At 36.6% G+C, this 12,515-nt stretch overlaps 1 protein-coding gene across 2 annotated transcripts in view; it reads left to right on the top strand.

The window, feature by feature from the left end:
* The window catches only part of TRIP11 (thyroid hormone receptor interactor 11), a 70,229-nt gene extending 57,842 nt beyond the window's left edge, over positions 1-12,387 (top strand). For both annotated transcript variants that reach the window (XM_072837811.1, XM_072837810.1), the window contains exons 17-21: positions 731-812; positions 1,642-1,756; positions 2,170-2,286; positions 3,855-3,999; positions 9,041-12,387. In XM_072837811.1, coding sequence (XP_072693912.1) covers positions 731-812; positions 1,642-1,756; positions 2,170-2,286; positions 3,855-3,999; positions 9,041-9,261 — 680 coding nt within the window. In that variant the 3' untranslated portion in view covers positions 9,262-12,387. The remainder of the gene's footprint in view (positions 1-730; positions 813-1,641; positions 1,757-2,169; positions 2,287-3,854; positions 4,000-9,040) is intronic.
* The last annotated feature ends 128 nt before the right edge of the window (positions 12,388-12,515 follow it).

Raw genomic sequence — 12,515 nt, 5'->3', positions numbered from 1 at the left:
TGCCTGTAGTACTGCTTGGATTCCAGCCGTTCCACCAAGATTTTACAGATTTGCTTCCTTTTTAAATAAGAATTATAAAATAAAATAGTTCAGCATTCTTCTGAATTAGTCATAATAAGCTATAGTTATCTTGTTTAGTATATTAGAACCAGTGATCTGATTTGTGTTTTGCAACCTATATACCTCAGAATACTTTGTCCTGTGAGCTGCATCTGGAGCCATGCTCTTAGTTGTATTAAACACTCTTCTTACCTCACCAAAAATCAAAGTCCAGCCAGGAAAATGGAAAAAGGAAAATCTAAAATTGTCCTTTCCATTTCTCCCCAGAGTGGCTCTGGAAATGTTTTGTGTAAGGAAGCAGTGGTGAAAATTTTCTTTTTTGCTATTAAGTTTCTGAAGAGAATGAAACCCCTTTTTGGTTTTTAAATTTTCTACTAAAGAATTGAATCCTTTCTGGGGATAAACTGTGTGAATCAATGCATATCTAGCTGTTAGGTTATTTCTATACCAGAAAGCCCAGTTCCCTGAATCAAAGAAGAGATGGAAGTAATTCAGTATTACTAATTAGAATAAGTGTGTGTGTGTGTGTGTGTGTGTGTGTGTGTATACACACACACATATACACAAAATTTGCAGGAAAGATGCTATAAATCTCATATATTCATCCAGGCTATTTTAATCAGTTAATGACTGTCTTTATTCACTCTTTATTCACATGTTTTTAAAACAGATGAACTCCGACAAGAAATGCTGGATGATGTACAAAAGAAATTGATGAACTTAGTAAACAGCACAGAAGGAAAAGTGGACAAGTATGCTTTGCCTTTTAACTTTTATGAATTTTATGGAGATTACCTTTATGGTAAAAACAGGTTCTACATGTAGGTGTTCATACGTGATTTTTGAAAAAGCCTTTTCTTGTATGGTGATGAGGTATAGGTTGTTTTTATGAGGAGTCAGTAGAATAACTTCTCTTGGTTTTTAAATGGATTTTTCCCAGCTCAAATTCTTTTTCTTAAAACCATATGGATGAGTTAAAACATCACCATAATATGAAGGACTTAGAAAATAAAAAGTTTTATTCTTAGCATTCTTTTTTAGCTCTCCTTAAATGAACATACCTTGTTTAAATATATTAGGTCTGAAACCTAGGTATATATGTAACATATAATTAATATTTTAAAGATTTAGATATTATTAACGAATTTTTAATAAAATGTGAGTAGGGAAGTATAAGCATACCTGTGAAGCACAAGAGCTGTCCTCACCATTTGAGATGAGGAGGGAGACATCAGGAGAATCTTAGGGCAGAACCTAGACAGACACTGAGTGAGAGTCACCAAGTACCATCTCAGCTGATCGATGTGGTTGGAGAAAGTGAGTGGGTGATAAGTGATGTTTAATTTAAAAGGTATTTAAAGGTATTTATTTAAAAGGTTTTTAGATTATTTGAGTCTCTTTGATGAGACTTGTCAAGAGTTTTTTTTTTAAGTACTTCGAAATATTTTATTGTTTAGTGTTTTTTTGTTAACTTATTTAAGTCTTATCAAATACGTGTATGTTTAGTGTTTATTGTGTGGATACACTAAATATGAGGATGACTATTGAGCTACCTTGAGCTGTTCCTGCCTTTATTTTCAGAGTCCTAATGAGAAACCTCTTCATTGGACATTTCCACACACCAAAGCATCAGCGCCACGAGGTGTTACGATTAATGGGAAGCATCCTTGGTATCAAGAGGGAGGAAATGGAACAGGTAACTGGACGACAGAGAACCATTTTGAATACATTTATAACTCCAACAGTGTCATTATATAAAATTGTCTTTTACTCTCTATTATATGTTTCCTTTTTCTTAGTAATGTGGAAATAGAACAGTTGACACTACAGTGAAGAGGTGGATATGTTCAATTTGTATAATACTCATTTTGTCACTAATAAGCCATCTTTCCTATTAGAATGTTGAAATTTTGAGACATCTCCACTTGGATTTGAGATAGTACTTGAGATTTGTAGCTTTGAGAGAAGCTAGGAAGCTTCCTAGGAAGTAGGAAACATTTACTAGGAATTGGACTTGAAAAGCAGTTTGCTACTATCTGAAATCATGTTAAAATTGTTCTTATTTTTTCTTGTATTGATAATATTTTCCGCTTTAAAATAATCTTTCAGTTGCTTCATGAAGATCAGGGTGGTGTTACCAGGTGGATGACTGGATGGCTTGGAGGAGGATCAAAAAGTGTCCCCAACACACCTCTGAGACCAAATCAACAATCTGTGCTTAATAGCGTAAGAGCCAATTTTATTCTTGCTCTGAATATGAGTGGTGAAATGACTGTGCATCACTTTTATTTGCAAAAATCAGATTTCTTTTTTAGGTTATTTTATTATACAGCCCTTTTATTTTGAAGTGGAAACTGAGATCCAGAGAGATGATTAGCTTAAGGATAATAAGCCAGTTTAAATAATTTTATTGCGGGATGCCTGGGTGGCTCAGTGGTTGAGTGTCTAGACGCCGTTGGCTCAGGGCATGATCCCACGTCTGGGGATCATCTGGGGATCGAGTCCCACATTGGGCTCCCTGCAGGGAGCCTGCTTCTCCCTCTGCCTATGTCTCTGCCTCTCTCTCTCTGGGTCTCTCATGAATAAGTAAATAAAATCTTTAAAATAAATAATTTTATTGCATATATGTTTTACTTTAGCTTCTTATTTATACAGTACTTTTGGTTTTCGAAGTATTAAGTATTTTTATATTTGATCATGCTGCTATAGGCACAGAGACATTTGTCTTACTACTAAATTATGAGATTCTTAAAGACAGAGGCTTTATTTTATTCTTGTTTGTATCAGCCTGTCATTGAGCACTTATTTACTGAGCACCTGCTGTGTATCAGACTATTCTCAGCATTGGGGATGCAGCAGCAAACCAGAAGACAAAGTGCCTACCCTCAATGAACTTGTATCTTGGCAAGAGGAGGCAGTTAATAAACGTGAAAACGCAGTGCGTGGTAGTCTGAATGAGCATTCACAAATTGAGTAGCTTGGGCTGTCTGGCTGGCTCAGTCGGCAGACCCTATGACTCTTGATCTTGTGAGTTCAAGCCCCATACTGGGTGTAGAGATGACATAAATAAATAAAAACTGAAAAACTAAAAATAAATAAATTGTGTAGCTGTGAATTAAAATGTGGAGTTTATTTCTTTATTTTACTTTGTTTTTTAATAAGACATTGAGGATAGAAGGCATACTCAGAGCTGGTTGAAGATAAAAAATACCCTATTTAAATTGAGTGGCATGAAATTTATTTTAAAGAAAAGGTTTAGGGGTGCCTGGTGGGCTTAGTCAGTGGAGCAGGTGACTCTTGATCTTGAGGTTATGGGTTCATGCCCCATGCTGGGTGTAGAGATTACATAAAAATAAAGGAGAGGTCTACACTGCATTATTTATCTGATATTATGGTGAGCTTTTGCTCTATTCACTGATTGATTAAATATGACTAATACTTGTTTTCTATCAATATCGTGTTTCATGTCCATGTAGACTGTTACTAGAGTGATTTAAGATGACGCCTTAAGTGCCATCGATGGCAAACCTGAGTGTCATTGGGTAGCTAATTATGACTAAGGTTTGTAACAGATGTTGTCATCAAACATTACTGATTGAATTGCTAAAGATTTTAATTGATAAACATAAGCACTAGTGGTTTTAATGGTTCATATAAAGCTTAATTATATAAAGAGGTGATTCAGAAGACATGATTAGTTTTTGACATTTAATTAGGGTAGCAGATACATTTTCTTAGTTGTAGTGAATGTAATTTAATATCTGCCTAATATAACCCAAATATTATTTCTTTAGTCTTTTTCAGAACTTTTTGTTAAATTTCTAGAAACAGAATCTCATCCATCTGTTCCACCACCAAAGCTTTCTGTTCATGATATGAAACCTCTGGATTCACCAGGAAGGAGAAAAGTAGTCATACATGTATCAGAAAGTTTTAAAGGTAAAACCAGATATTTATTTTTTTCTACAATTAAAAAAATTGAATATTTAATTTATGATTGTGCTTTGCAGTGATACTAAGTTTTTAGTGTTTTTGAAAATGTGGGGATCCCTGGGTGGCGCAGCGGTTTAGCGCCTGTCTTTGGCCCAGGGCGCGATCCTGGAGACCCGGGATCAAATCCCACGTCGGGCTCTCGGTGCGTGGAGCCTGCTTCTCCCTCTGCCTGTGTCTCTGCCTCTCTCTCTCACTGTGTGTGCCTATCATAAATAAATTTAAAAAATTAAAAAAAAAAAGAAAAGAAAAGGTGCAGCGACCTCTTCCAGAATTCCAGTAAGGCATTAGATTTTGGCTTCATATATTCATGTAGCAATCTGGTATTTAATTAGCTTAGATTAACCTAAACAATATGAAATATTTTTCCTTTGTATAGTGGAATAGTTCCTCTCTCTGCATAAGCCAGTTTGAATTAGTCTTGGAAGTGTGGTGAATCAGTAAACCTTTGCTTAGTCACCTGTTTTTCTTTCCTACTAATGGTGCTTATTGCTAAATTAGGGTTAAAAGTCTAGTTTATAGGAGTGCCTGGGTGGCTCAGTGTGGTTAAGCATCTGCCTTTGGCTCAGGTCATGATCCCAGGGTCCTGGGATGGAGCGGATCTCCCTGCCACTCCCCCTCCTTGTGCTCACTCCCTTTCTCTCTCAAATAATAAATAAAATCTTTTTTTTTTTTTATAAAAAAGTATAGTTTATATTCAGATTGTTTCAGTTCCTCTGTTATAAATATTGCTGTGATGAACATCCTTATAAATTTTTGTACACCTCCTTAATGTTTCCCTTAAGATAAATTTCTGAAAGTACAATACCTACATATAGACATTTCTTGAGAATTAAAATATAATGGCAAATTACCCTTCAAAAAAACCCAAAGTGTAGTTTAGAGAAAGAGTTTTCTCCCTGTGCACATCTGAGTGTTACACTCAGTAACCAAACCTTGGTTATGTCAATAATATTTATAAAAGCAGTTTAGTAAACTGGTTTAGACATCTAAGAATGTTTTGAAGCATTCTTACATGTTAGAAGATGTGCCTGGAAGTAACTTGTTTGATGGTTCTGCCATCTGTATGCATAGTTTTCTATATACTGGGTTGGAAGGGCCAGTTTATTTATATTCATGTCTCCTATATTGGCATGCAGTAAATTTTCTTGAATTGAAACTGAAATATAATTCATTAGACTATAAACAGATTCTTTATTAGAAAGTCTCCCTTTAAAGCCATCTACGAAGAGCCCACAGCAAATATCATTCTCAATGGGGAAACACTGGGAGCCTTTCCTCTAAGATCAGGAATAAGACAGGGACGTCCACTCTCACCACTGCTATTCAACATAGTATTGGAAGTTCTCGCCTCAGCAATCAGGCAACAAAAAGAAATAAAAGGCATTCAAATTGGCAAAGAAGAAGTCAAACGCTCCCTCTTCACAGATGACATGATACTGTACATAAAAAACCCAAAAGACTCCACCCCAAGATTGCTAGAACTCATACAGCAATTCAGCAGTGTGGCAGGATACAAAATCAATGCCCAGAAATTAGTGGCATTTCTATACACTAACAATGAGACTGAAGAAAGAGAAATTAAGGAGTCAATCCCATTTACAATTGCACCCAAAAGCATAAGATACCTAGGAATAAACCTAACCAAAGAGGTAAAGAATCTATACCCTAAAAATTACAGAACACTTCTGAAAGAAATTGAGGAAGACACAAAGAGATGGAAAAATATTCCATGTTCATGGATTGGAAGAATTAATAATAGAAAATGTCAATGTTACCCAGGGCAATTTACACATTTAATGCAATCCCTATCAAAATACCATGGACTTTCTTCAGAGAGTTGGAACAAATCATCTTAAGATTTATGTGGAATCAGAAAAGACCCCAAATAGCCAGGGGAATATTGAAGAAAACCAGAGCTGGGGGCATCACAATGCCAGATTTCAGGTTGTACTACAAAGCTGTGGTCATCAAGACAGTGTGGTCCTGGCACAAAAACAGACACATAGATCAGTGGAACAGAATAGAGAATCCAGAAGTGGACCCTCAACTTTATGGCCAACTAATATTCGACAAAGCAGGAAAGACTATCCACTGGAAAAAAGACAGTCTTTTCAATAAATGGTGCTGGGGAAAATTCGACAGCCACGTGCAGAAGAATGAAATTAGACCACTCTCTTACACCATACACAAAGATAAATTCAAAATGGATGAAAGATCTAAATGTGTGTGAGACGACAAGATTCCATCAAAACCCTAGAGGAGAACACAGGCAACACCCTTTTTTGAACTTGGCCACAGCAACTTCTTGCAAGATACATCCATGAAGGCAAAAGAAACAAAAGCAAAAATGAATTATTGGGACTTCATCAAGATAGAAAGCTTCTGCACAGCAAAAGAAACAGTCAACAAAAGTAAAAGACAACCTACAGAACGGGAGAAGATATCTGCAAGTGACCTATCAGATAAAGGACTAGTTTCCAAGCTCGATAATGAACTTATTAAACTCAACACCAAAGAAACAATCCAATCATGAAATCGGCAAGAGACATGAACAGAAATCTCACAGAGGAAGACATAGACATGGCCAACATGCACATGAGAAAATGCTCTGCATCACTGGCTATCAGGGAAATTCAAATCAAAACCACAATGAGATACCACCTCACACCAGTGAGAATGGTGAACATTGACAAGAAACAATAAATGTTGGAGAGGATGTGGAGAAAGGGGAACCCTCTTGCACTGTTGGTGGGAATGTGACATGGTGCAGCCACTCTGGAAAACTGTGTGGAGGTTCCTCAAAGAGTTAAAAAGAGACCTGCCTTACGACCCAGCAATTGCACTGTTGGGGATTTACCCCAAAGAGACACATTCAATGAAACGCCGGGACACTTACACCCCGATGCTTATAGCAGCAGTGTCCACAATAGCCAAACTGTGGAAGGAGCCTCGGTGTCCACCGAAAGATGAATGGATCAAGAAGATGTGGTCTATGTATACAATGGAATATTCCTCAGCCATTAGAAAAGACAAATACCCACCATTTGCTTCCACATGGATAGAACTGGGGGTATCATGCTGAGTGAAATAAGTCAATCAGAGAAGGACATACATTATATCGTCTCATTCATTTGGGGAATATAAAAATTAGTGAAAGGGAATAAAGGGAAAGGAGAGAAAATGAGTGAAAATATCAGTGAGGGTGGCAAAACATGAGAGACACCTAACTCTGGGAAATGAACAAGGGGTAGTGGAAAGGGAGGTGGGCGGGGGCGGATGGTTGGGGTAACCGGGTGATGGGCACTGGGAGAGGCACTTGGCAGAATGAGCACTGGGAGTTATGCTAAAGGTCGGCAAATTGAACTCCAATAAAAAAAATTTTTTTTAAAGGAAAGTCTCTCTTTTATCTGAAATCTTTTTATTTTAATACAAACTAAAATGTTTGCTAGGACTGTATGTTATTATATGCTCTCAGCTTTATTTCATGTCAGATACTTAAATTTGGATAAAATATTATTTTATATTCTGAAATTCAAAAAATTCTCTTAAAAGTCATTTAGCTGAGTTTTCTATTCTTAACTTTTATTGAAAGAAATGGTAAAAGATTTGGTCACTAAACTTAGTTAAATGTCTTCACTTTTATGTATAGCAAAAACACTTCTTGTCTTGCTACATTAGGTTGTAGCATCTTTAAGTGGCTTCCAAAATTCACTGTGGCAACTTCTCCTGCTCCCTGTCCTCCCTTCCCCCTCCATACCTTCCCCTTTTTCCCTCTCCCTCTTCCTTTTCTTGCCCTTTTCACTTATCAAGACATGTGCCCAGTTTAGATTGATCAGAGATGAAAGCCAGTGATGTTCTGAGCTGGTACAGGGTTTTCAGTAAAAAAAAAAAAAAAAAAAAAAAACCAAGAAACAAGCTTAGTCTTTAATCCTGGATTTGGAAGTGTGACAAGGATCAATGCTTACTAAAGAGCACCAGAAGCTTTTCCAGAATTTGGAAAGTTGTCATTCACAGGGAAGTAAAGCTTAGGGACCCAGGGTGTTCCACCATAAGTTGATTTGATGAATCTGTGACAATGTTTTCTTTGTTTTAGAGGCTTCTTTTTATTGGAGTTTCCCTTTGCTGAATGATGCTTGTCTCTTAACAGTGAAGTAGTTAGTCTTGAGTAATAAAGCTGAATTCCATCCACCAGGACATTAGGGCATAAACACATCCCCATTTGAACAAAAACTGGTTTTAGTGTACTTTATAGAGAAATAATCTAATGAAGAATTGTTTCAAGCCTTTGAATGCCTAAAAAAGGAGGGACACCTGGGCAGCTCAGGCCTTTGGCTCAGGGTGTCCTGAGATCAAGTCCCGCATTGGGCTCCTGGTATGGAGCCTGCCTCTCCCTCTGCCTGTGTCTCTGCCTCTCTCTCTGTGTGTCTCTCATGAATAAATAAATAAAATATTTAAAAAATAAATACAAAAAGGATTGGGTACTGTAATGCATATATTGTTTTTCTTTGGGTAAATTAATATTAAATCTGGTTGCTATCACTGTGGTATTGGTACCAGTTTTTTTTCATGGCCTTCATAATTATTGAGGAACAGGAGTTCTTAAGTCCTTCCATCTTTCAGGTGAATAGCTAGAAAATTTGCATTGTGACATAGAAAACACCTTCTGAAAAGCTGTTATTACAGTAAATGTAGTTCATCAGTTATATAACTGGTATTCAAGTATCAAACAACAATATTAATGTGTTTAATAAAGTATTAGGCGTGCATACCGATATTCCTCCCTCCCCTGTTCTTTCTCCATTCCTCTCATTTCCTAGCTTGTCTTTTTTTTACCCTTTATATGTCATAGACCCTGCTTAGCGGATCCAGAACCCAGCAGCATTGGAATTAAATTTACTCAGGATCCAAGTCTAGGAACCTAAAACACATTTATAGTGTTAAGTAAATAATATATAGGAGACTGAAAAACTTGTATCTTATCATTTAGAAACCACAGAGTCCAGATGTGGAAGGAGAACAGATGTGAATCCATTCTTGGCTCCCCGCTCTGCAGCTGTGCCTCTCATTAACCCAGCTGGACTTGGACCTGGTGGGCCTGGGCATCTTCTTTTGAAGCCCATCTCAGACGTGTTGCCCACATTTACACCTTTGCCGGTGTCACCTGACAACAGTGCTGGAGTTGTGTTGAAAGACCTTTTAAAGCAATAGATGATTCTCAAGCCAGAGACAACATATGTAGCACTTTAAAGAAACCATGAACACTATGTGTATGTACTTTATCACAAAGTGGCCTTTCAGAAAAAGTCATGTGTTTGTTTGCAGTTGTACATTCTCTGAACTTAATAAAATATTCTTTTTGCTTTTAGAAATTGCAGGTGTCACAGGACGAAGTGTTTGCTATATTGTATGCTTTTTTTTCCCTTATTTGACCTAATTTAGGCTAGAATCATTTGATCTTTTAATTTACAAAAAATGAGAAAAATATTAGGAAAGATTATATTCAAGTCTTAATTGAGTAAAAAGATTGTATTAAGTCAAGGGATTTACAAAAAGAAGAACAAAATAATAGTGGCTTATCTGTATAGTGCAAACAATTGATCTGAAGCATGTATTGATCATCTTTTTTTTTTTTAAGTCTTCTTGAGAGAACTTTGTGTAGATAGGCCAGCAACAGGGTTGTCCCTGGGAGAACATAGGTGTCCTGAGGTGGAATGTGTGTGTATTTTTGGTTCTATGCAATTTTATCACACGTGTAGATTGCCGTGATCACCACAACAGTACAGATACTGAGCAATTTCTCAAGTCGCTGTCGTGCGGTCCTGCTGGATTTTGTAGTCGTGACCTCCTTCCCTACCTGCAACCCGCCTAACCTCTGGCAACCGCCAAGTGTGCGCTGTCTCTGTAATTTTGTCATTTCAAGAGTGCTGTGTAAGTGGACTCATGCAGTACGTAACCTTTGAGGTTGGCTTTTTCTCACCCAGCATAATTCTTGAGACCCATCCAAGTTGTTATGTGTATTGGTAATTCGTTCCTTTTTAATGTCGAGTACATAACAGTGGAGATACGATTTAGTTTTAAGAGCTAGGGTATCTTTTTACAGGTATCTCAAAACTGTTCACACACACGCACACAACCCTTATATAAGCATTATGTCGTACAGCTGCACTTACGTACCTACAATCCGCAATATCACTAAACAGGTACGATACCTCCTGCCTCTAGTCCGAGGTGTGATAGAAGAGGCACAGCCCCCCCCCCCCCATCCTCCTGGTTACTGAGGGTAGTGTCAATAACACCAGCATCAGGTGTTTGAAACTGAGGAGGAAGGGCATAGTTCTTTAATTTTTTATAAAATTGTCATAAAAAATCTTGACCTGGAACTTAATTATATCAAGATGTCATGTTTGTATTAGTTGTGTTGGAGTTGTACATTTACAGACATTTCTTGCAAATTTTGTAAATTTCAGTATGCCTTTAAAATAGAAACATCTGTATAACAAGGAAAGGTGAAAATAATACTAATCCAAATATGTAAATAGGCCTAGCCCTGGCCAGGGCTCAGTTTGATTGTTTGTAAATTTTGCTATGATTAACTGCCTACTGTATTTAGATCAGAAGATCAGAAGTCTTCATGTGCGGATGGGTAAAGCTTGTTTTTCTGAAATGCTTAATAGCTGAGATGTTGCTGCCTCAGAACATCACCTGTGTCCCGAGCTAATGTATTTATATCGCTCTTCTTTGTTAAGTACACTTTAAAGGAAGTTGTACTGGTTCTATATTAGAACTGCCAAACTGCCTCATGTCCATTTTGCCCATTATTATTTCTCTATGAAATTATTACCCTTTAGGTTCTATACGATCCTTCCAGAGATGCTTTCACTGGCCATCTGAAATTATTTGCTGCTTGCCATTAAAGTTTCATGTCAGTGTGGAGCATCTGAAATAAAAGTTTCTAAGTTAAAAAAAAAAAAAAAGATACATGATTCTTCATTTTGAAGAAAGAGAACATACAAAAAAAGTTTTGTCTTAATTTGAAAAGAAGATGCATGGTACATGTTTAGGTAGCATATCATCATATTTTAAAGGCCTTTTATGACCTTTTGAGTATTCTCACCCTCACCCCCATAGTTTCATGTAAGTTTGAAAGCTGTTACGGGTGGATTGCATATCTAAACATGACAGCATGACCTTCCATGGCTGCTGTTTAAGTATGTGATCTTGTCTTCAAGCTGTAGTATCCAGTGTTTCATTGTATCATGGTTGAAACTATAGCTCAGTGGTATGCATACTAAGTGTTTGTTGATCTAAACCAGACGTAACTCATCTACTTTCTGAAACCAAGTTGTGTCAGAGATGAGCCATCTGCTCAAGGAATCTTGGTAACCATACAATGATGAAGCATATAATTGTGATGTTAGCAATAGGACATGGCGAACAGTATTTTTACTACAATATTTTAACTACAGTCCTTTTACTGTTTACTTCTCTCTAAACTTACTAGAATCTGTGGTTGATTTTTGCTTCAGCTGCCAGTTTTTCATAACATTCCTAATGTTTTCAACTGCTATAATATAGTAGAAAAGCCATCCAGCCATTGAGTTTGAGTTTAATATAATCTTGTATCATGGTTGGTTGAGTTTTAGTTCCTGCCATTATTGATTTTTAAAAGAAAGTAGAAAACCAAAATAACAAAAACATGGGGGAAAAGGAATGACTTTCCTAAAGCCAGCCAATTAAAATATTAACCATCCTCTGCAAATAAAGCCTCCTGTTTATTTTAACCTTTTAATGGTTAATTGAAAAGGGGAAAAAGACTCAAAATACTTATCCAGCCAGTAGATGGAAAACAATTCCGTCTTCAGGGATAGGGGAGTGATGAGAATTAGCAGGGAAGTGCCATTATGCGTCAGACTTAAAGAATTTAATCTGTTTTTTCAAGCCAATGAAGTTTTTCATTTAAAACATCTTCCATCCACAAAAATTTCCTTTAACTTTGTAAATATCCAGTAAGTATAACTGATACTTATTTTATATATTCCTATGGAAAAGGTAATGGTATTGTAATGTTCTGACATTTGTGATTGCTAGTCTTTACTTTTTAACTTATTAAGGTTTCTCTAATTAAACTTGATAAGTTGTCTTGGTTTTTAGGGAAATATCTAAATGTGGGAAGTTTACAACCCAGCCTTACTATTGGGTTATGTTTTATAGAGCTAAAGTCAATGCATTTCTGAATTCCTCAGGACCACTGCAAGGCAAAAAAAACAAAAAAAAAAAAACAAAAAAAAAATCCTCCAAATAAAAATGATATATGTAAGTTGGCAATGTCTTTAACCACAATAAAAAATTTTTTTTTTAGCAAACAGCTGCTGACTTTTTCTTTAGAGGGGGGAGAAATGACTTACACATGTTGTTTATAGCAGCAGTTGATGAACTACGGAAGCTAATGTCTTCAAGTGTTC

This window comes from Canis lupus, chromosome 9 (assembly GCF_048164855.1).
Source record: "Canis lupus baileyi chromosome 9, mCanLup2.hap1, whole genome shotgun sequence".
NCBI lineage: Eukaryota > Metazoa > Chordata > Mammalia > Carnivora > Canidae > Canis > Canis lupus.
The sequence above is the reverse complement of the archived record's forward strand: the minus strand, read 5'-3'. Positions and strand labels throughout refer to the sequence as shown.